This window comes from Vanacampus margaritifer, chromosome 10 (genome assembly GCF_051991255.1).
Source record: "Vanacampus margaritifer isolate UIUO_Vmar chromosome 10, RoL_Vmar_1.0, whole genome shotgun sequence".
Classification (NCBI taxonomy): domain Eukaryota; kingdom Metazoa; phylum Chordata; class Actinopteri; order Syngnathiformes; family Syngnathidae; genus Vanacampus; species Vanacampus margaritifer.
This window is the reverse complement of record NC_135441.1, coordinates 17,005,323-17,028,893: the sequence shown is the minus strand read 5'-3', so window position 1 is coordinate 17,028,893 and position 23,571 is coordinate 17,005,323. Positions and strand designations below refer to the sequence as shown.

The following is a 23,571-nucleotide window of genomic DNA, read 5'->3' as shown; positions in this document are numbered from 1 at the left end:
CCAGTGACTTCCTACAAGCCTGGAAATGCCTCGGTGTCGCCCTCCAGTGGCTACGCTCGCATCACAGCTCTGTACTTTGATTAAGGATAGTAACAGGTCGAGTTTATTTGTGCTGTATATTTATTGATAAAATATGGATTGAGAAAATACAAGGCGGCACAGTGGTTAGGTGGTGAGCGCATGTGCCTCAGCGTTCTGAGGTTTGCATGCTGTCCCCAGGTTTTCTCCAGCTATCGCGGCTTCCTCCCACATTCCAACACCATGCATGTTAGGTTAATTGATGACTATAAATCAGGGATGGGCAACTTCAATGATGGAAGGGGCCACAATTTTGCATCAGCTCGATTAAGGGGGCTACACACTTACTAACCAGATGTATGACAAAACTGTCATATGTCAGTTTTTTTTATTTTTATTGAGCCATTGTACATAATTAAATGCTCAAATCCACTTATATTAAGCTTTGAATATGTCCATGGTTTTGGAGGACAAAAATTTGATCACGGCCCAGAGGGGTGTTTTAACTCACTGCCATAAATTCATAAAACAAACAAAAAAAAAGATTATTAAAAATTTGTGGTAAGAGGCGATTAAAAATTGTAATTGTAATTAATCGCATGACTTCACCAGTTAACTCCCGATTAATTTTTTTTTTTTATATCGGTTCTAAATGTACAAAAAAAAATCTAGGTTTTCATACTCTTGTTAACAAAAGTGGGAAAAAATGTTAATCTGATAGAATTAGTTAAAATTAAATTTGGACGTTTATAGCTGTCAATGGCAGTGAATGAATAAAAAATAATAATCAAAAGATAAAAAATTCAGGGCATCAGGCGAATAAAGTTTTTAATTGTAATTAATCGCATGACTTCACTAGTTAACTCTCAATTATTCACAAATTTTATACCTGTTTTAAATGTACAATAAAAAAAAATCTGGGTTTTCATACTCTTGTTAACAAAAGTGGAAAAAAATGTTAAACTAATAGAAATAGTTCAAATGAATTTTTTACGTTTATAGACGTCAATTGCAGTGAATGAGTTAAGAAATATAATAAAGATGATAATAATAATAATAATAGCAATAAAAATATCTGTCAGGCATCCTCAAGGAAATGAGCGGTTTTACATTAATTCTGCTTTTTTTTTTTTTTTATGATACAGCAGTTAACTTCTCTTTATATTCTTATGACAGTGATGAATTTAATGTTAACGACTAACGACACAGATGGCGTCCACATTTTTTGAGGTCGTATTGTGGACTGACCGAGCAAGTGTCTTCACTCCAAATGACAACCACACTGACAATAACCAACTCTTGCTAACGTAAAAATAATACTTTTAATCTTACTACAGACATCCTTTGTGACTTGACACACATGCATTATGCATATTCAGCAATCTTAAATCGATTGAAAAAACTCACCTCACAAATTAGATCACCAATAATACTGGGTTTATTATGGTTAAGTACCAATTACAGACAATAAAACCGCCTGCGGGGTCTGGACTATGTGAAACCTGCAATCACATAATTAAAGAGGTTTACCATAATCAACGCCTCACTCTGTGCGATTATATCAACACTCCCTTTTCACACACTTAAATACACTTAACACACACACAGCGGAATCCTTGCTATTCCAGCAGGAGGCCTCGCTAGCTTTTTAAGTTGGAAACAATGACTTTTTTTTTGTTTGTTTATGTGTTGTGACATACTTTGTTAGCAATGCCTTTGAAAATCTGAATTGACCTCGATTGTTTTTATACAATAGAAAACTTGATGAAACCAGAAAAGTATAAAAGTATATTTGCCATTCAGTTATTTTGTTGCAAAATAATTGTCTTAATTAGTCTAGTTTTGCTCTACCCCAGTTAACACAATTTAAAAAGCAGTATCTCTTGTGATCAACATTACAAGAAATACAAAGTTGAAATATTTTTGCTAATGAGTTTCTTTCAAATAAAGCATGTTGTCCGCAATATTCAAATTTATTGACATGCAACTGCATCTGCATGGAGCGTTTCCACAGGTAGCGTCCCTCTTCCTGGTTCTTCATCAGGCGAGTGAGTCCAGGTGTGTAAGTTCTCGCCGAGACTTATGTGCACGATTTCCTTTTGGGTCAAACGAGTGGCGAGCGCGGGGGCAACTCCCTGTTGGTTCCTAAGTCCGCCCAGAGACAAAGCCATTAGCTCTCTCGCCCAGTAATCTGTATAGTGAGCAGGTAGGGGAGGGTCTTTTCGTCGCTCTGTTGCTAGGTTACAGGTATAATAGATGTGGAGATATTGAGAGACACTGTAGATGGCGGTGAGGTTGGGTGTGTGCACTTTGTGAGTGTGCGCATGCAAATGGGTGACGCTGTCAGGGCGGGGACACAAATGGAGGACGCAAAGCGTGGAGCATAAAATTAGTGTTCATGAATTTATATCTTGTGAGTTGTGGCACTCACTAACCTTTCATGTACTTTTTAATTGTAGCAAATGTGATTTAGGACTTTTCTCTTAAAACGGAGTGAGGGAAGTGGATGAAATGACAAACAGATGGAGGACAAACAAGAATGTGTTCTTTGTACATCCATCCTGGAGAGACAGGTGCAGTTTTGTAATTGTCGACTGCGGGCTGATCTCAGGCCTGCGGTGGCTTTGCAATTCATTTAGCGAGCTGTTGTATTAATCACAGACTGCTTTGGACAACGCTGCTCGCAGAGCAGCTGCTCCGCTGCAATCATGGAGCGGTCAGCCGCCACTAATCGGGGTCATTTATCAAGCCCTAAGACCGCACGTAACAAATGTGCACCCAATAAAATAATGTTGTCACGCACGCACACACACACAAACCGATGTCTGGGCAGGGCTTATAAAATGATGGGTATTTCTATCTATCTATCTATCTATCTATCTATCTATCTATCTATCTATCTATCTATCTATCTATCTATCTATCTATCTATCTATCTATCTATCTATCTATCTATCTATCTATCTATCTATCTATCTATCTCTACCTACTTACCTACCTACCCAACCAACTCCTCCCCCCTCCAACCATCCATCAATCTCTCTCTTTCTCTCTCTCCCTCTCTCTCTCTACCTACCTACCTACCTATCCATCCATCAATCCTTCCCTCCCTCCCTCCCTTTCTACCCACCCATCCATCCATCTCTCTCTCTTTCTCTCTCTACCTACCTATCCATCCATCCATCCATCCCCCCTCCCTCCCTCCCTCCCTCTCTCTCTACCCACCCATCTATCCATCTCTCTCTCTCTCTCTCTACCTACCTACCTACCTACCTATCCATCCATCCCTCCCCCCTCCCTCCCTCCATCTCTCTCTACCCACCCATCCATCCATCTCTCTCTCTCTTTCTCTCTCTCTCTACCTACCTACCTATCCATCCATCCTTCCCTCCCTCCCTCTCTCTCTACCCACCCATCCATCCATCCATCTCTCTCTCTCTCTCTCTCTCTACCTTCCTACCTACCTAAACCCATCCATCTCGCTCTCTTTCTCTCTCTCTCTCCACCTACCTACCTACCTATCCATCCTTGCCTCTCTCCCTCTCTCTCTACCTACCCACCCATCCATCTCTCTCTCTCTCTCTATCTATCTATCTATCTATCTATCTATCTATCTATCTATCTATCTATCTATCTATCTATCTATCTATCTATCTATCTATCTATCTATCTATCTATCTAAGCCACAATCATCCACAATCCTCAGGCCAGTACATGACTGGAATGCCATTTGCCTCAGTGCCCGAGTGAATTCCATCCAAGCGCACATCAGCTTTATGATTTATCACCTCCCAACTTGCCAGCCTCTGTACAAAGTGCAGACGTTCTCTTATAATCCTACCAGCACCGAGCACAACCGCAAAAAAAACAAAGTGGAAAACACGTGCAGTGACCAGATTGTGTTCATTTTTCAAATATGTCCTAACTGGTTCTCAGTGGAATTGAGGAATCGTTGGATTTTGTGGACGACGGTATTGCCATAGTAAAGGCCACAAAAGGCTGTTTTGTTAATAATTTGCAAATATTGAATTTAAAAGTTGATTTGCAGTTCTCCAGACCCCTTTTTAAGGTCTCATCTCGGAATCGAAGGCATTTTGAGAGTCTGTGATGGGGCAAACTCTGGATTTTTGATCAAGGCTGGTCGGGACTGTCGTTAAACAGAATTCAGGTGCGCTGCTGTCCTGGTGTCACCTTGAGTGCCACGCCCACCGCACACAGAAAATGGATAAAGACAACTGGGGATGCAGCAGCCACGCAAAATTTGAACGTCTGCCAACTCATTACGAATAAAAGTTGCACTTTGTAACAATTTGCCTACAAATATCTTTACAATAGCCTTTTTATTTGACCATTTATGATTGAAACATTTTTTAATTTGTAGATTAACACCTTAGCTGTTCAAAATGGGTACTCGTCCAGTTTTCAGACTGGATTCAGGTTTCCCGCCCTCTGTCTGCGAATGTGATGTCATGTGTGCATTGTTTATGTAAAGAAGGGGAAAATGCAATAACATTTTTCTGCCACAGGTGGCAGTAGCGATTCAAAGTAACATTTTCCACGTTCAGTAGCTTTAAGTTTAGCTTCCAAAATGTTAAATTAACTACACTGAAGACACCACATTCTAAGACAATGAGCGAAAATAAGCACTTTTCTTCCCTTGATTGTTCAAAGCAGCCAAGTTAGCATGCGTAGCATTATGAAAAGCAAGATACATGTCAGGTCTTAATCAAAAAAAAAATTGGAGTCATTTTGTTATGTTTTTTTATTTTTTTAAATTGATCTTGCCTCACACAAAATGTTGCTGATCCGTCATTAGTCAGCGCCCTAGGCACCCTTCCGTCATTGTCAGCCCATCATTTTTTCAAGCTGAACCAAACTGTAGTCGTCTGGAATTTTATTTTAACCACGCTTACATCATCACTTGCTCGCCATCATTTTAGGACCAACAGACAAAGGTGGGCATTCCGTCAGTCGTCAACAAAACTGCCGTCGTTTCAGAACTGTTATCTCAAATGTGAAATGTCTTCAACACTGAAAAAGTCAAGCTGCCTTGATTGAACTTTAGGCAACAGCTATTAGAATGGAAGAGGATTTATCAGTGCTGACAGTGATCTGACAACGGAGTAAATTATCTTCATTTGCTACTTTCGCTCTCGATCGTTTGAAACGACTCGGTTCTGCCTCCCGGTCATCCTCCATTCTTTCCTCTGATTGAGACGTGATGATGCTTATCGATCCCTTGCAAAGCCGCCGCTGCCTTCGCTCGGTGCTCGTATTCACGCGGCTTTCTTTCCGACTGAAATAGAATTTGCTTGGACGTGCAGAAGGAGAGCGAAAGCGTCTGTCCTGTTTTTTTTTTTCGCGACAATGAGTATCTGAAAGGAGGTGGCAAAGTGTGTGTATGCGTTGGTGTGGGTTTTGTTTTTGTGTGTCAGGCACTGCCGCTTGATCTGCCAGGCTGTCACTTGTTAGCTGCCTGTGTCAACTCGCTCCATCCTTGAACCAAAATTTCCACGGGTCATGCCGTTTGGGCTCAACAGGTCTGGCTTATTACTGTTATTCCAGAAGAAGTCAGTCACGTCTGAACATTCAGTCGGAAAAGAATAATAATCTTCATTTAGTGAAAATGACGGGATGGTGTAATAGTGGGATTGTGTGTGTTTTGGAATCAAGTGATGGAAATCTAACCAGTAGAAGATGCTCGAGGACAGTGTCAGCAAACTTTACTGTTAAAACGGCCATTTTAGGCCAAATAAATAACGAAAATCTGTTTGGAGCCACAAAGTATTTGAACATTGTGATAAATGACACAGTGTGTCTGTGTTAGTTTAATGTACTGAGGGCCCAAGAGCTAACTAGAGTTGCACCATAACAGAAAAATATGTAGCATCCAATTCATTTTCTTCTACCTTTTTTCTTCAGTTTTTTGATTTTTTGTTTGTTTTTATATTATATATATTATGTTAATGTTCTGCCCCTCTTATTCCTTTTTTTTGACCATTTTATGGTGATTTTAAAAATATTTTTGTGATATACATTTTCTGACATTTCTGTGGACATTTTATGGTAATTTTCAGGATTTTTTTTGTGTGTGGATATTTTATAATTTTCTTTTCTGCCTTTTTTATTTATCTATTTTTATGACTTTAAAGACATTTTAAGGTACTTTTCTGCTTTTCTCCATTTGTTTTCTTACATTTTATCGTTACTTTTTGAACATTTTATTTTCTTCCTTTTTTATCCAACATTTTATAGGAATTTTCTGCTTTTCTGCTTCCCTTTTGGGCATTATGCGGTCACTTTTTGAATATTTTTAGGAAATAAAAAAAACTTTCATCAACCTTTCAAAATGTAGAATTTTTTGAATATTCGTTAATTTTTTTGTTTAGTAATTGATTCAATTAAAGAATATTCTATCTAAAAAATAAACTTGTAAAAAAAAATTTTTTTAGAGCGATCCCTAGGGACCCACAGGAGTGGGACTAAAGAGCGACATGTGGCTCCCGAGCCGCAGGTTGTAGACCCCTGTTCTATAGGAGATAAGTGAGGCCTTAAGTGGATTGCCTCACCTCCTGTCATTGACACTAACGTAATCACTCTTCTAGGGCCTCACTGATAGTTAGTGTAAATGGCCGAGAGACCTTAAACCTTAAATGACCCTCACTCTCGCTCCCTATCTCCCTGTTGCTCCCACTCTCTCGCACACTGTGATAAAAAAAATTTAGGTCATTAGCTGAACAATTTGCAAATGAGGCGGAGAAAGTGGAGACGGAGGACTGACCGGCTTGCGTGTGAGCCTGCGTGGGTGTTTTCTGACTGGATGTGTGTGACCATTTTAGAGACCACTCTATGTAATGAGTGGAGCAAGATGACAGGGTTGGGTCACTAAGTCCTCTATGGCTTAAATCAAACTGGCATCTGGCTTCCACTCCCAACCCGTAAACACACACGTCACGTTCACACACTCATACATAACCTTACTTTATCAGTGGGCTTAAGTATGTGCGACGAAAAACTCTCTTTTCACACATTTACATCTTATTTCTAATTATAATCGCTTTGATTGCACTTCAGCATATGATGTGGATCCATTATTTAGTGGCACCTACTCAAGATGTCTCCAAGTAGCACGGAGGAGCAATTGCTTTATTTTGTATCCGAAGCTGTGCATTTGAATTGACTTTTAAATGGTAGTGATAACGAGTAGCTGCAACTAACAATTATTTCAGTAATGGATTAATCTTTTTTTTTTTTTTTTTTAAATAAATCCATGAATCGGATAATAAAAGAAATTCCTATGCTTTTTTTTTTTTTTTCAAAAACAGGGCGTTATTTCAAATCGACAGTGCAACATTGTTCAGTTACTGGTTTGGTCTGTAAATTGTAAAATAAATCTTTTTATTTGATTTTGGTCACCATTAATGGAATACATTTTGAATTATTTCTTATTATTATTTTATTATTATTCATTTTTTTTAATTATTATTTTTTTATTATTTTTATTATTTATTATTTAATTTATTTTAAATGTATCCAGGCACCCCCCCCCCCCACCCCCACACCCCGCCCACACAAGATGTCAAACCCATAAGTAGTGGGAAAGAATGGAACCTTTAGAAGAAGAAAAAATATATCTCAATTTTGTATCAGCACAAAATGTAAATGTCTGGGTATAGCAGGGGGGGTTTAAAGGTTATTGAATGAAACAAAGGTTGATATTTTCAGTGACGTCTGTCCTTAATCTGCCTCTTTGAATTGCTTCTGATTTTTCATAGCTGCCTTGCTTGTGTAAGGGATTGATTCTCTTTTGACTGAAAGGGTGAATGATATGGAGGATTACTGCATGTAGGAGACGCACACACACACACATAGTGGACTGATTGAAGGACCCCGACGGGGTGCAACTTTGATCGCCACCACCACATCCTCTCGCTGCGCCCCCCCAGGACATTTCCACATGGTTCAAGTTACTTTCACAATCCCGCTGTGTGTTGACAATGCAGCATCCACCTCTGGTAGGTGGACACTCGTGGTAGCGGAGTCCAGACTTGAAGACTGCGGGTCTCCAAGGGAGGTTTGCGGTTTGTGTCGCCATCTCGCTGGCCCCGAGGGCTGTTATAATAACATTCTACACATTATGAGTTGTGTGCTTTGAGGGGGTGTTTTGTTTGGTTGTTAGCCAGATGTGAGCATGTGGCGCAGGTCGCACTTGAAAGAAAGTTTTTCTCTTCTTTAATTTTGAAGATAATAAATGTGTTACTGAGGTCATTGCTTGTGCTGTATATTTATAAAGTGATTGAAATGTGAGCTGAAATAGATTAAGCAGCCTTTCAGGATGACTTTATGTAGGCGATAGCTTCACTAATGCCTGCAATTCATAATTATTAACAGTGTGTCTGAAAATGAAGAGGTATTACAATTTGGGATTTGGCACTGATTTCCTTCATTTTGATTTAAATAAATGAAATGTTTTAAAAATTGTAAATGATAATCACTAAATCTTACAATTGTTTGGTGATTAACTCATTCACTGCCATTGACGACTATAGACGTCAAAAATTCATTTCTGTTAGTTTAACATTTTTTTCATTTCATTTCATTTTTTATGAAAACCTAATTTTTTTTTTATTGTACATTCATAACATATATAAAATGATCATGTGATTAATTACGAGTAAATACCCCTTTTTAAAAAAAAAAAAAAATAATATTCAATTTTTAATTGTAATCAATCACAAGACTTCACTAGTTAACTAACGATTAATCTGTTCTAAATTTACAATATTTTTTTCCCGAGGTTTTCATCCTCTTTTTTAGCAAAAGTAGATTTGTTTTAAACTAATAGAAATAGTTCAAATGAATATTTGACGTCTATAGCCGTCAATGGCAGTGAATGAGTTAACTCAGACCTTCAAAAGAGTTGCAATATATTGGGAAACTAATTGCACTATTACAATATTAGTAATAATAATAATATTGAATGACACACACACACATACCAGTCAATTGATACACAAAGCTCAGCATTTGCTGCACACTAAAGTGCAAAATTAAAAACCCAATTAAAAAAAGTGCAACACACAATGTGAATGGCAATCCCATTTTTTCCTTTTGGAAAATGGGTGTGTTGGCCCACTTCTTCAAGCATAAAATATCACACAAGTATGCACCAAAATCATTGTTTTATTTACAGTGTTTCAGTGCACACTCATTTCTAATTAAAATGTATGTAAAAAAATAATGAAAGGAGTTAATTAGACCACATCAAGTCTCCTGTTTCTATCTGGCCAGAGGGCTTCATCCATAACACAGAGGATGGTCTCTCTGGTAAGGCACCTCGGGAGAAAAAAAACAAAAAAAACGCCTCGAGTGCCTCATAGTTCTCCTGATTCAGACCTGGGTGTTTAGAGATAGAAAATAGACAAATAAAAATACTGTAAAAAAAAAAAAAAAGAGAGAGAAAAGAATGATACAACTTTTTCATTTCTGATACGATACCGATATTGGGGCCTAGAGTATTGTCCAATACCAATATCGATCTGATACGATATCAATATTGAATCGAGACACCTTTAAACGTAGCAGCGTACAGACTTGATCAAGCATTGCTCACTAATGCAATACTTCTCACAGTATTAACTCATTCACTGCCATTGACGGTTATAGACGTCAAAAATTCATTTGAACTATTTCTATTAGTTTAAAAAATATATATACTTTTGCTAAAAAGAGTATGAAAACCTAGGGAAAAAAATATTGTAAATTTAGAACAGATTAATCATTAGTTAACTAGTTAAGTCATGTGATTGATTACAATTAAAAAGTGTATAATAATAAAAAAAACATTTTTTTCCATTTTTGTTAACAAGAGTATGAAAACCTAGAATTTTTTATTGTACATTTGGAACAGATATAAAATTTGTGATAAATCGTGATTTAACTCGTGAAGAACATGCAATTCATTACGATTAGAAAATGTAATCGCCTGACACTCTTAATTTTTAATAATCTTTTCTTTTCTTTAATCGCGTCAGGCGATTATTATTTTTTTATTGTAATTACAGACGCTCCCCAACTTACGAACGAGTGACGTTCCGAGCGATCGTTCGTAAGGTGAATTTGTTCGTAAGTTGCTTCAGTGCTATATTTTGTATTATAATTGATGTTTAAAGAGAATACGTACAGTACTGTACTACGTATGTTAGAGAGAGAGAGCGAGAGACACACACAGTATGTACACGTACGTAATAAGATAAATAAAATGAAGTTTAACTTACTTTTGGAAGATGTACTCGATGCTTAAGGATTTGATGGAGGAGGAGGAAGAGGAGGATTTTATATCATGAGAGGTTCTTCGTCGTCGCTGGAATGGGCTTCAAAAGTTACTTCCTCCTCCGTAACTTCAATGTAGGAAGAAGTTGAGGGTCGAGGAGAAGAAGATGAGGGTTGATGAGTAACTTCCTTGGAGGATTTACTAGAAACTGGCCGAAAGAAGCGATCTAACTACGATTGCACAGTTTTCTTATTTTTTCATCATAAATGATGCGGTAGCACTGTATGGCATCATTCAATTGATTTGCAACCTTTGTGCAACGTTCAATATTTGGGTCTTGCTGCTCGAAGAGTGCGATGGCTTTATCTATGAGCGACAGGCGTTTCTTCTTCTTCCTCCTCCTCGACACGTTGCTGAGCCTCCAATGCTGGGTGAGCTCTCACAGCGCCAAGCGTCGGTATTAGCGGCCGAAAGAAGCACTACAGTACTCGGAAAAAGGTACGCAATACAAAATCTAACTTACAGCATCTCTTTCCAAACATTTTTTGACATGCGCGCAGACATGTTCGTATGTACCGTTGTTCGTAACTCGAATGTTCGTAAGTAGGGGAGCGTCTGTAATCGCATGACTTCAATAGTTAACTCGCGATTAATCATACATTTTTATGTCTGTTCTAAATGTACAATAAAAATGTTAACAAAAGTGTATTTTTTTTTAAACTAATAGAAATAGTTCAAATGAATTTTTGACGTCAATAGCCGTCAATGGCAGCGAATGAGTTAAAGTCTTCTAAAGGCGGATGAAAACAAATCTCACGAAGGTGCAATCACTGACAGAATTGTGTAGATTAAGTGAAAATGAGCCCTTTTGTCTCAGTGGCACTCACAAATAACGTGCACATTTAACAATTGCGCCAACATTGGCATTCTTCATCAGTAGATGATTTGAACAAACTGCCCTCTCTTTGTGCGCAGTGGAGGTACCCTCTGGCATCCACTTATATTTAATGTTCCAGCTTTTTGTTGCCACAACAGTCAAGTGGCTCTTTCAATAAAGCAGCTGGTGTTGGTACTCACAGTACATGCTCAGCTCTCCGGACCAAGTAATCCCCTGGAGTCGCACCAGGAGAAGATGTTCATTGTGGATTTGTGCGGCGACGCTTTGAAGCTGTGTTGACTTCGACTTTTCAAAGGACATGCCCGCTCACATGATGACCCCCACCGACGCCCCCGCCCCCCCACCCCACCACTGCTCTAGTTGTGATCGATCCGACGACGTCCCTGTCCCACGTATCATCTTTTTTTTTTTTTTTTTTTTTTGACACAACTCTTCTCTCTGCACTGCTTGGTATTCCGGAGCGGCAACGCATGCACCATCTAAGATCCATCAGCTCCGATCGGAATGCCGCACCACGGCTTTGGGGAGATGCCGGGATGAAACGGGAGCGAGGGAGGGAGCGAGCGAGCGAGATGACAGGTCAATGGCTAGTTGATGTGGTTTTGCCACCAGAGCCTCGGGCTTATAAAGAGAAAGACGGGATGGGGAAAAGAACGGTGGCAAGTGAAAGTGAGGCTCCTTTTACAAAATTTGAGTAGGATTTCACACAGAGTGTCATAAATTGTAATTATTATATAAGGTGACTTGAGTACATTCTCATGTAAGTAATACATTTCAATTGTTTATCGAGCCTGCATGTATCAATCAAATAATTTATTCCACAGTACTTAGTCATAAGACTGACTTCCTACCTGTTCAAAATGTCTAACTAAAATTGACCTCGTTAATGCTAATTTCACATTTAAATCAAAGTATTTTTTTCATTATTGTCAGTATAGAGCGGGCCTTAAGTTTCCATACAAAGGGTTTGTATGCCTATACCTACAATACTTGTAGGTTGGGTTAGGTATTTTACCTTAGAGGGTAAAAAAAACGAAATAAAATACAGGAAATACATTCGACATTTTTTTTATGCATGGAAGCTTTCGGCACGTTTAGCATTTCATTGTTCTGTCTGTCACTTTACATCGCGTGCATAGATTGATCAACAAAAATACATTTTTTGGAGTAAGTAAGTAATATTTTTCAGAGCACTCAGGTGAAATTGGATGATTGGTTATATTTTGTGTCTCTTTGCTCCTTAAGACTCATTCAAGAAGCACTCGTTTTCATTTGTAATTTGTATGCCATAATCAAGAGAGCCTATTATTTTAAGCATTTTCTGTAAAAAAAAAGAAATAATTCCTTTTCACTTCCTTGATGTAATAAGGTTTTAATGGTCGGCGAAACGATGTGCATGTACTGATACCTATTGAGGCAATACCCGGCCTTATTTCAAGGTTTATATTATTTCAAGAGTTCTTGTGGCTGTTTTACAATCATGAACTAGTAATTAGAAATGACAAAAATAGAAAATTGTCATTTATTTCATGCAATTTCGATGAAAAATGCTATGCATAAATGATCTGTCATTGTTTTTATTTGGACATTTTACGTGTCAAAAGTACTAGTGGTTTCGTATGGAGGACCAAAACTGTCAAAATTAAAAATAAATACATGAATAAAAAAATTAATAAAAGTGAAAATAAAAACGGATTTAAAAATTATAATTCAGCAATTAAATACAAATACATAAATATAAATGGAAATAAAAACAAAATCTTCATATATATATATATATATATATATATATATACATCCATAAATAAATATATTAAAAGTAAAAAATAAATACAAAAACAAAAAACGAGATTCAAAAAATAAAATTAAATACAAAAATAAATATATAAATATAATTAAATATCAATCAATAAACAAAAAACTGTCACATTTATTTATTTCATGGTGCAGACGCTCTGCCAGGACAAAATGTTATTTAAATGAGGGTGCGGTCCTAAGCGTGTCTTGGGTTGGACTCCGCCATTGCAAACTGCCTTTCATTGGTCGAGTGAGCAAGAGCTCCAGCATTGGACGACTATCTTGTCCACTGTCACGCCGACTCAAGCCACAAATCCTGTTGACAGTTTATTTATTAATTTTGGCAGTTTCGGTTCTTGGTATTGGTACCGGTGACTACTTTGGAGTTTTATTTTATAGACACAAGAATGACACTATTGCTCACCTTGTCATTGAAATCGCTAAACGATCTTTTCATGACATGTTCTCGTGCAATATCTGAAACTTTCGGCGCTCGAACTGTAAGCAAAAGTCCTAATAATGATGTTTTTCTGCTCCTGTTTATTTTTGGCTCCCTTTCTTAAACAAATTTCCACTCCAAAGCGTTGTCATTGTGCCTTTTCCCTCATGACTCTCATCTCCTGCAGTATGTTGCCTTGGCGATTAACAATTGTCCTAGACACATGCAATCAGAGAAAATGTACAATTTGACCGTGTGTAATTTTCAGCATATGTGTGTGTATGATTCTATAAATTGGGTTCATCTTCCTTCGGTCTCCATCCCAGTCTTAGCAAGTCAGTTTGAGTTTGCTCGCAGTCAGTGTGTGCTTGTGTGAGTGTTGGTAAGACAGATGTGCCGAATGACCTGACAGGAAGCGTCGGTCCGAGCTGGCAGCGACACAGTCTCGTCTCCCGATATGGCCATTTCACACATCAGATGTCACTCTGGCCTTTGCGGGGGTCTCACTCGGCATCACTGCTGCTTCCTCCTCAAAAGATTTCTGACTTGAATGTGTCACTGATTGAAATGCTGGATTTCACTTTCCTTTCTTTGATCCTTCCTCGGGTCTCCTGACAACCTCACAACCTCACGACACGAGTATTCTGTTTAGGTGAACGGTATGGGATTTTTAATAGGTTTTAGGTGAACTAATGCATACACACACACACGCACTCACACACACACACACGCACATACACATACAAAATAAAAATGAATTTAAAAAAAGAGAGCAATGATGATGACATGTCAAATCGGTAAAATTACCGAATGAACAATACTGAGCTCTCCCACAAAAAAAAAAAAAAAAAATTAAATGGTCAATAAAATGAGCTTTGCGGTCTTCACGACAGCAGGCTGGTGTGTAAATATGATGTTTAATCTCTCGTAATAAATTATTCATTGTTATTTTTCCTCATTAAAATACACATTACAATATTTTTGGAAGTTTTTTTGGGGAGCGGATGAATGCCATTTCCATTCATTTTGTTTACAAATTCAACTTGTATCTCAATATCACACTGTAATGAAAAAAAAAAATCTGATCTATGATCCATAATAGTCATAAAGTCAGCTCATTGTGTGTCCGTGTAGCAAATCAATGTTGCAACGGGCTGCAATGTCACCTTTTTGTCATGTCGGTCACACTGTCACCGAAAGCAGCTGCTACACAACACGAGAGACTCAACAAACAACAGCACACCCACTTTCCCACTCAAATCTACTTCCGTGTTACTCGCAGTCATGATCACACATCATCCACGGGAGGGCAAATGTGCCCTGTGTGAGTGCTCATTTTTTGGTCACATCAGCCAATTAGCTGCTGAGATTTGGCATTTAAACATAGCGGGAAAATGATGCCGGTGTGGTCATGAAGGTTGTTTATGATTCTGCGGCATATGTAGGTTTTTTTGTTAGACAGCAACAAAATGTGGAGTTTTGCTGTTTGAAAGGAAAATACACTTTATACACCATGACATTTTTATTAATAATTCCTAGTGGCACTTAATTTTGGATTTTGATTGGTTAAGCTTCAGATATGCCACCGCTTGAAAGTCGGCGATGTGAAGCGCACAAAAATTAAAACACACACAAACAGCATGGAGTAGATGCTAACACTGAGCTAACCATATGGTAAACTGCTTAACCTAACCCTAAAGCAATTGACTACAGATTCACTCATTAAGCCACACCCCTTAAAGGCACACACCAACACACAATTACTATATTATGTGTGTGAGAGAATTGTGGCTGAATAATAGTTTAAAAAACAGTTAATTTTTTTACATTGTGTTTAATATTTTGCATTTGCTATTTGTCTTTATTAAAAGGAAGTCAACATTAAAATGTTAACTTAAATATTGTGTTTGCAGAATATGAATTAAGCAGCAAAATTCCCTCTTTTTTATCCATCTCAGGTGGCAGCCATTTTGTCACTTGCTGTCGACAGAAAATGACATCGTAGTTGCTTAGGGCACCGGTAAGGACCAATCGGCTGTTTTCTGAGTTTGGTCATGTGACTTTCGCAAGCTGAGCTATTATTGGTTGTTACTTGAGCCCTAAGCACCTGTCGTGTCATTTTCAGTCGACAAGTGGCAAAATGGCCGCCCGCTGAGATGAATAAAAACGTCTGGACTCTGCTGCTTTACTTATATTCCACAAATGCAAAATTAATCATAAAATTATGTTTAGACTAGTGAGGCTACATAGAACATATTATTGTGAAGCACATTATTATTTTTTAAGGCTTCCCCTTTCAAAATATCTTTATATTTTTGAAATGTATCTCTTCATGTGTTTTTTTTTTTTTAGGCTGGTATGATCAGGACGGAGCAAGACGAGTACTTCATCGAGCCAGCGGAAAGAGGCGAGGGAGTGATTGAGAGGGAGGAGGGAGGAGGAGGAAGAACGCACATCGTTTATCGCTCTTCAGCCGTAAAGAAGGCGCCCATCGACAGCACAGCGGGAGACTCCCACTCCAGAGGTCAGTCGCTCACAGTGTGTGCATACTGTGTACTAGAGGTGGGAGTAAGTCATTGCTTTGCAAGTCGCAAGTAAGTCTTAAGTCTTTGCCTTCAAGTCCCGAGTCAAGACTGACAAGTCTCAAGCAATTCACAAGTCGTACACTTTGAGTTTCAAGTCCTTTCGAGTCATTTTAACAACATCATAGATGATATTATTTGGAGTGAGCATCAAAGTAGGACTCAGGGAGTGAGCCCAGAATGGTACAACATATTTCTGTTTGCAATGTGTTGAAAAATTAGTGAGAAATTAGCATCTAGCGCTTCATTAAAACACATTGAATAGCAAAAGTGAGAATCAAGAGGAGATGGTCCAACATTATTTTGCTTGGCTGGGTGCATGTGTGTCTCTCATGACACATCCTGCGGGTAGTCGGAGTTTGCTAGCGACAGCTAGCTAGACGTTCGGCTAGCTACTCATGGGGCTACGTTGTGAAGTTGCTTCTCTTACTTTACGTGGTGAAATAAAAAATGATGTTGGACAATATCATTGAATCAAGTCCAAAAGGAGCGGGTGTGGAAAATGGGGAGTGAAGAAGTTAGTTTATCTGGTATCTTTATTGTCAACAGCTGTTGAACTGTCAACCAAGATAGCATTTAGCAGCCAAAGTAACAACACAACCACCGGTCACCTGATGTTCAAACGTTTTGTTTTGTTTCTGTCAGAGTAGAAAGAGGAGTCACTCTTCTTTTCTGTACTCAAACCTGACAGTAATCGTCGCCTCTGTACCGAAGTTACAAGCCATGCTAATTTCTAAAATAACCTGAGATTCACACCGGAATTAAGAGTTTAGGTGATTGAGTACACTTTTAACAAACGTCAACTTTCCACAATAAAATAGCAGGAAAATGAATACGTCTGGACTGTGAAGAGAAATTCTACTCGGTGAATTTAATCGAAAAATGGACAGTGGCCGAGTTAAAAGTGTTTTAGTCAGTTTACCTTACCATTGGTATAAATATTTATTTATCAATATTTATTTGTTTGTTTTCACAATAGGGTCCTGAGTTTTGAATTATTATCTCAGGTCGTTTTGTGTTTTTAAAATCAATTTAGCTTTGCTTCTGGACAAGAAAATACAGTTTGCTTCTATAAACAATTTGAATTTAATACATTAAAACTGTTGATTATATGAAAATTAAAATAAAAAAATTCTCACTTATTAAATATTGTCATATTTGTATTGTTTAATAAAATATTTGCTTCAGGCACCTGGGATTAACCTGCAAAAAAAAAAAGAAAAAGGAAGTTTCTCCTTCAATAAATTCATTTCAAGCCTTGCAAGCTACATGAGAAGTTCCTAATATTAGAAACACCTCTTGTCGCCAAACAACATTGCAAACTAATATTAAAAACAACAAAAATGTGTGCTGGAATCGAGATGAGATTTCTAATGAGGATTTTCGCAAAGGCTGTGTCTTCCTACTCGGAGCATATGACACTCCAATGTCTAATAATACACAGACGAAGGAGAGAGTTTCCATAGGAACACCCAGCGAGGACACACTGCAGTGGAGTAATACTGATCTGCTCCCAGATGCTGCTGACACCTGAACACACCCTCACACACACACACACACACACGGGAAGGGTGTAACCACATGGCTTCTTTGATCATGCATGTACACACACACACACACATACAATTTCCCAACATCCCACTGTTCCTGTTGCCTTTGCATCCTTCTTACTAATGAAGAGTGGGTGTGGATCGATAGCGTGGGATAAAGCAGGCCCTCGCTTGTGCATGTGTGTGTGCGCGCGCGCGTGTGTGCGGCGAGGGTTCTGTAGCTGTCTGGCTTAAAATGTTGCAGACAAGCAGGCGTTTGGATCTCTCTACTATTCTAGAGTGCAAGTTTATCCGTTACATCCGCTCACTGTCATGTCAATGTAGAAATCATTATCAAGCTATTTACATTCCTCTCCTCTGTTTAAAACTCTCTACTCTTATTACCCCGTATTGTCTTTCATCCCTCCCCATGGATCAGTCACGGGCATTAGCAAATTAATTGATAAACAATCAATCATTTCTGGAGATCTCCTTCTCTAAAGTCTGTGTAATTCTCAGCCAGTTATTGAATGCCAGACTCATTTCCTGGCTAAAGATGAAAGGGAAGGGGGTTATATTTAGCAAGGCGAGATGAAGAGGGAACCGGGATTGATCAGTTCCTTGAACCATGAACTGAGGAGGTGTGAATCGATGTCCTAGGAGGAAAGAGGAGTTATCATTCAGATGGCATTTGTCGATGAATTGCCACACTGATAAAAAATAAAGGTTTGCCATTTTGGGCCGGTCAGGTGGCGAACCATTGTTCAATTTGTTCCTTATAATTTGACTTTTGCTTTGCAGTTGTGTTTTGATCTCTCGTTATGTCCACAGGGCTCAACCTGACTTCCCACCTTTGGCCTCAGACAAAACTCATCACGCTTTGCTTAGTTTGTTGCTTGTACTCAAGTGTGTGCATATCTGTTGCTAGTGCAGCCAAGTGTCAACATGTATTTGTAAGCATTCCATTGCAGGATTGCAGCTGGGGTCATCCAGCGCTTTGCCTTGAATTCCCATGTGGAATCACACACATACCTCCCCAAAATTTAAAAAAAAAAAAAATCCCCAAATCAATCATATGAATCATCATGAATCAAGTTTCATGTGAAAATCAAGCCAAAAAAAAAAAACCCATCAAATAAGGCAATATCAGCAATAAGAAAGAAAATCATCAAATCAATTATTTGTCAAAAATATCAATATCTCAAAAATTTGATTCACTTCAAAGAAACGGATGTCATTTTCTGGCTAAGCCTGAAATTACCCAGAAACCATTAAAATATCTTTGGCACATGCAAAAAAAAAAAAAAAAAAAGGAAAAAAAAGTTCACCAATGTTTTCAATAATGATTTAAGGACTTGTAGGAAACAGATCAATATCAATATAAAACACTTTTTTTTTTTTATAACTCTGCAAATATTTACATTTTCAAATTATCACTTCACTTCTAAAAAGGACATCACATTATTGGTGAGCTATATTTAGAACAGGCCCACGGGCTTCTCACGGAGTCCAATGTCGGTGACCCATGTAACTTAATATCGAGATATTCAAGATGTTCCTGTTAGATCACACATTTATTATTTCAAAAAGTACAACTAATTGACAGAAAATAGATTTCTCTCTAATTTCATCAGATGTAATGCAAACTGCTATATAATATAGTACTATATTCCGAGAATTTCTTTTAATTTTATTTTAAGATAAGAAGATCGTAGCCATTCATTTACTGTACATAAGAAATATTTTTCTCATAGAAATAATGTATTCCAAGTTTGCCCTACCAGCATCTATACAGTACAATTTACTTAATAAATATGAACGGCCACAAGAAGGTAACATAACAGTAGTTAACAGTACAGTATACCAATTAAACACTACATTAGCTTCAGTAAATGAAGTGTCGACACATCTGGTGACACTCGAGTCTCTTGCTGACGCTTCACTTGACTTCTTCTCTTAATACCTCTCCGTGAGGCTGCATCTTCTTTTGAAATGAGTGTCACAACAACACCAAGAAAGAGAAAAAACCCTCACACATTATGACTTGCGATAATGCTGGCTGACATCTCCTGTGATTTTTTTTTTTAGACTTGGGCTATATATATATTTTATATTTCTGTATGCTTTTCTTTTGTTGACATCATTTTAGTGGCAGTGTTGCTTTTAGCTGGTGTGAATGAAAGATCCCAGGCAGCCGTGGAGATTGTTGCAGGGCTGAATGTTACTGTCCGGTATCTGCCTGTACATGTGTGCATCCCTGACATTGCTCCTGAGAGGAGGTTAGAGGCGGGGTCAACCAGGGGGCTCTTCGCTGCTGTTCAGTATTTGACTTCCACAGAGGATGATGGGTGCCCCACTCGAAAAAAAAAAAAGCTCCTCTTGCTGCGTCGTGTTTAAGAGGCGAGCGACGCGTGACACGACACTTTGCAACGTATCCACTTTGCACTACAATGGAGTGAAGTGTATTTAAATAGCACGCAGACACACACACATACACATTAGGCGGATGATGAAAGCTGCCTCACACAGCCAACCGGTTCATCAGGAGCAATTAGCGGTATAGCTACGTCCTCAAGGTCATTTTGGCACAGTCGCTTCGGGAATCCAACCTTTGACCTTCTTTACTTAATAGCGCTCTACCTCATGTGTCAAACTAGCATCATTTTCTATGCTCAGTTACTTCATGAGGTTCTTACACTATGGCTAGCTAAGGGGCTTTTAAATAAGTTCTTACGCTAAAGCTAGCCAAGGGGCTTTAAAATAAGTCTATGCTACTATTCTATTTATGGATGAGTGCTACAATGGCTTACAGGGACTTTAAAGTGGCCACAATATGGTTATGGCTATAGACGTCAAAAATTAATTTCAACTATTTCTATTAGTTTAACATTTTTTTCCCACTTTTGTTAACAAGGGTATGAAAACCTAGAATTGTTTTTTATTTTATTAAAACAGACAAAATTTGTGATTAATTGTGAGTTAACTAGTAAAGTCATCGCCTGACGCCCATACATTTTAATAATCTTTTCTTAAAAAAATAAATAAAAGATTATTAAAAAATAAATAAAATTATATATATATATATATATATATATATATATATATATATATATATATATATCTAATTTTAATATATATATTTAAAAAAAATTAAAAGAAAAGATTATTAAAAATAAGGGGCATCGGGCGATTAAAATTTGTAATCGTAATTAATCGCATACTAATTAACTCACGATTAATCACAAATTTTATATCTGCTCTAAATGTACAAAAAAACCCTCTTGTTATCAAAAATGGAAAAAAAATGTTAAACTAATATCAATTTTCAAATTAATTTTTGACGTCTATTGCCGTCAATGGCAGTGAATGAGTTAATGTTTGCATTACAAATAGTTGTGTGTCTGGAGTTGCTGCCCACACATCACGTGTGAAATTAAACAACCAAAGAACCACTTTGATGCGCCATCTGAAGCGTTAGCAGGCCAAATCCAAAATGAAGTAGAGGTGCAGTGTTGGGACAGATTAACATTAGCTAACATGCTACTTACATTAGCGTCTAATGATAATGTCTAGCTTGGTTGTCAACAAGGTAATAGCTAAACTGTTGCGTTTTCTGCGCTTCACAGATTAGCGTTTGATAAACGATCGCTCAAGTTGTTGGTCAGGCGGTTGGTGATGTTTGTGTTTGCCCATGTGTCCATGCGCCATAGAAATGCTTTCTTTGTCTTGGGCGCTCACTCGGTTTTCCACATTCTGAGCTCTACTTCTGCTAGTAGAAGCAAACAGCCGGCCGCCAGAAGAGGAAACAGTCAAATCACAGCTGGGAATGCGTCAGGAAGAATGGTTGTCATTTTAGGTAAGCAGGGCCCGCCATTGGCCTAGTTGGATGTGCCTCGTACATGTTGTTAAAAGACACCTGGGGACGGTTTTAAATTGTAAAAAAAAATGCATAACTTGTCTCTATTATGTTATATGGGGTTGAGGTCAAGGCTCTAAAGTACTTCCACATGGAACTCATCCAAACGTGCATGTGTTGGCCGTCTGTGTGATTAAAATCAGGAGCCGTCTGTCCAGTGCATTGTCAGGCTGCTGTTTTGGGCTCTAAAATAAGAGGTTTTAGAGGAACATTCCATCACTATGTATAGTGCATGCACTCCGTGTCCTTTTGCATGTGTGAGCCTGAGCTTTTCTTTTCTTTTTCCTTTTTTTTTTAACAGTGAAGATCCAAAGCATTTTTCCCCAGTCTAAACTTTATAGCCTTAACCAAGCATGATTCAATATGGGATTTAGCCTTTTCAATAAAAGAGGTTTAAATAATGTTCATCACTTCAAATATTCAGACACAGGCCACTCTGTGAGAAATGTAAATACAATAAAATGCAGTACTCAGAGCTTTATTGACTCTGGTAAGCGCAAATCATTTCAAGGAGGTTATGGTTTTGCATGTTTGTTATCTGCAAAACATAATAAATAACAGAACAATTTCCACAACAAAAACCACGGACTTTCTTGCAGATCTGGATACAACGTTTTGTAATAATTATAAACATTTTGCACTTTATGTATTTATTTTTAGGGAAGCATGGAACTGCCAATGTGGAGTAAACATTTTTGAATGGCAAATGTTTAAACTTATTTACAAATACATTCAAAAGTACTTTCAGGCTAAATACTAAAAACGTATACGTACGTTTACCCATATTGTCACGGGGTGCTGACCTGCGCATGCAAAAGTAAAATAATAATAATAATAATAATAATAATTATATATATATATATATAAGTTTCACTAAGGAACTTTTCAACCTCAATAAAATATTTTCATAACTCTTCTGATGAAACATCAACTTAAAACTAGTGTAATGGTAGGATGGTAGAAACACTGCCACATAAAAAAAAAAAACTACAAATGTGCTGACTGCTTTATGGCATACGTGACTTCCCTTTTCCCCCATTCGTTACAAAGATGGAAGTCAATTTGAATGTCGACGCACAATTACTGCTTTCCTGGTAGAAGTTGCAAAACAACTGAAAGGTTTTGCCTGAGGAGATGAAAAAGAAAAAAGGAAAAGGGAAGCTACCCGGATAAAAGGACAGCCAAGGATCAACATTGGCCCGGATTTCACTCGCTGTCGTGAGGTCAAAAAAGATGCAATGCGGTTGTCCTCATGGGAAATGTGGTCTTCCTTCAGGCATAACATTACCACTTGTGTCCACATGGTGCCGCCATAATCAACATAAACTGAAAGATTCTTAGTGGTCTCCATTATACTAGTACGGAAATTAAGTGACATTGTTTATTCATAATTTTTTGTGATTTAACATTTTTAGGGATAATAGGCCAGCGCAAATTTTTGGCTGAAAATGGCAAAAATATGCATTTTTGGCCAAAATAAAATTCAAGACGAAAGAATATTGTGCACACCGGAGAAGGAGAGGGGCGTCGCTTGGTAAACTACAGTATTGTCCAGCATTTCAGCGGGTCGAAAAAGAGAGCGCTAGACTAGAGGTGAGCCACTCTTTCTCCTGCAGCACCTTCCTTTTTTTTTCTTTGATGGGAGCCCCTTGAACGCTTCCACTTTTTCACTTATAATACTTTAGCTAAAGTTAGCACTATTGCTATCAACAGTTTCAAACACGTAAACACTTACCACTATACTGTACAGGACGCCGTGTGTGCACTTTGCAGTCCGTTCCCAAAGCCGATTGGCTGGTCCGAAGAAATGTATTTATTTATTTTTAAACGTTGGTGAATATGTGAATGTGCCGATTTTAAGTGCGTTGCACCGTGTCCCGCTCCAAATAGCCTACGAATGCGTTATCCGCACCGCACCGCACACATCTGTGCCCGCCGGTGCGAACTACTGTACATTGACTATAAAGTGCAATTGCACCGCCTTTGGTGTTTAATGTACCATTCGCCAACATGTGGATGCATTTCAATTTACATTGTTTATTACTAAATAGGCCTAAATATTTTATAATAATATACAATTTTTATTAATTATAATGAATGCAATGATAATAAATGCATG

At 37.9% G+C, this 23,571-nt stretch overlaps 1 protein-coding gene across 1 annotated transcript in view; it reads left to right on the top strand.

The window, feature by feature from the left end:
• The window catches only part of LOC144059289 (A disintegrin and metalloproteinase with thrombospondin motifs 2-like), a 117,157-nt gene that overhangs the window by 34,394 nt on the left and 59,192 nt on the right, over positions 1-23,571 (top strand). The window contains exon 3 of the mRNA XM_077578269.1: positions 15,778-15,949. Coding sequence (XP_077434395.1) covers positions 15,778-15,949 — 172 coding nt within the window. The remainder of the gene's footprint in view (positions 1-15,777; positions 15,950-23,571) is intronic.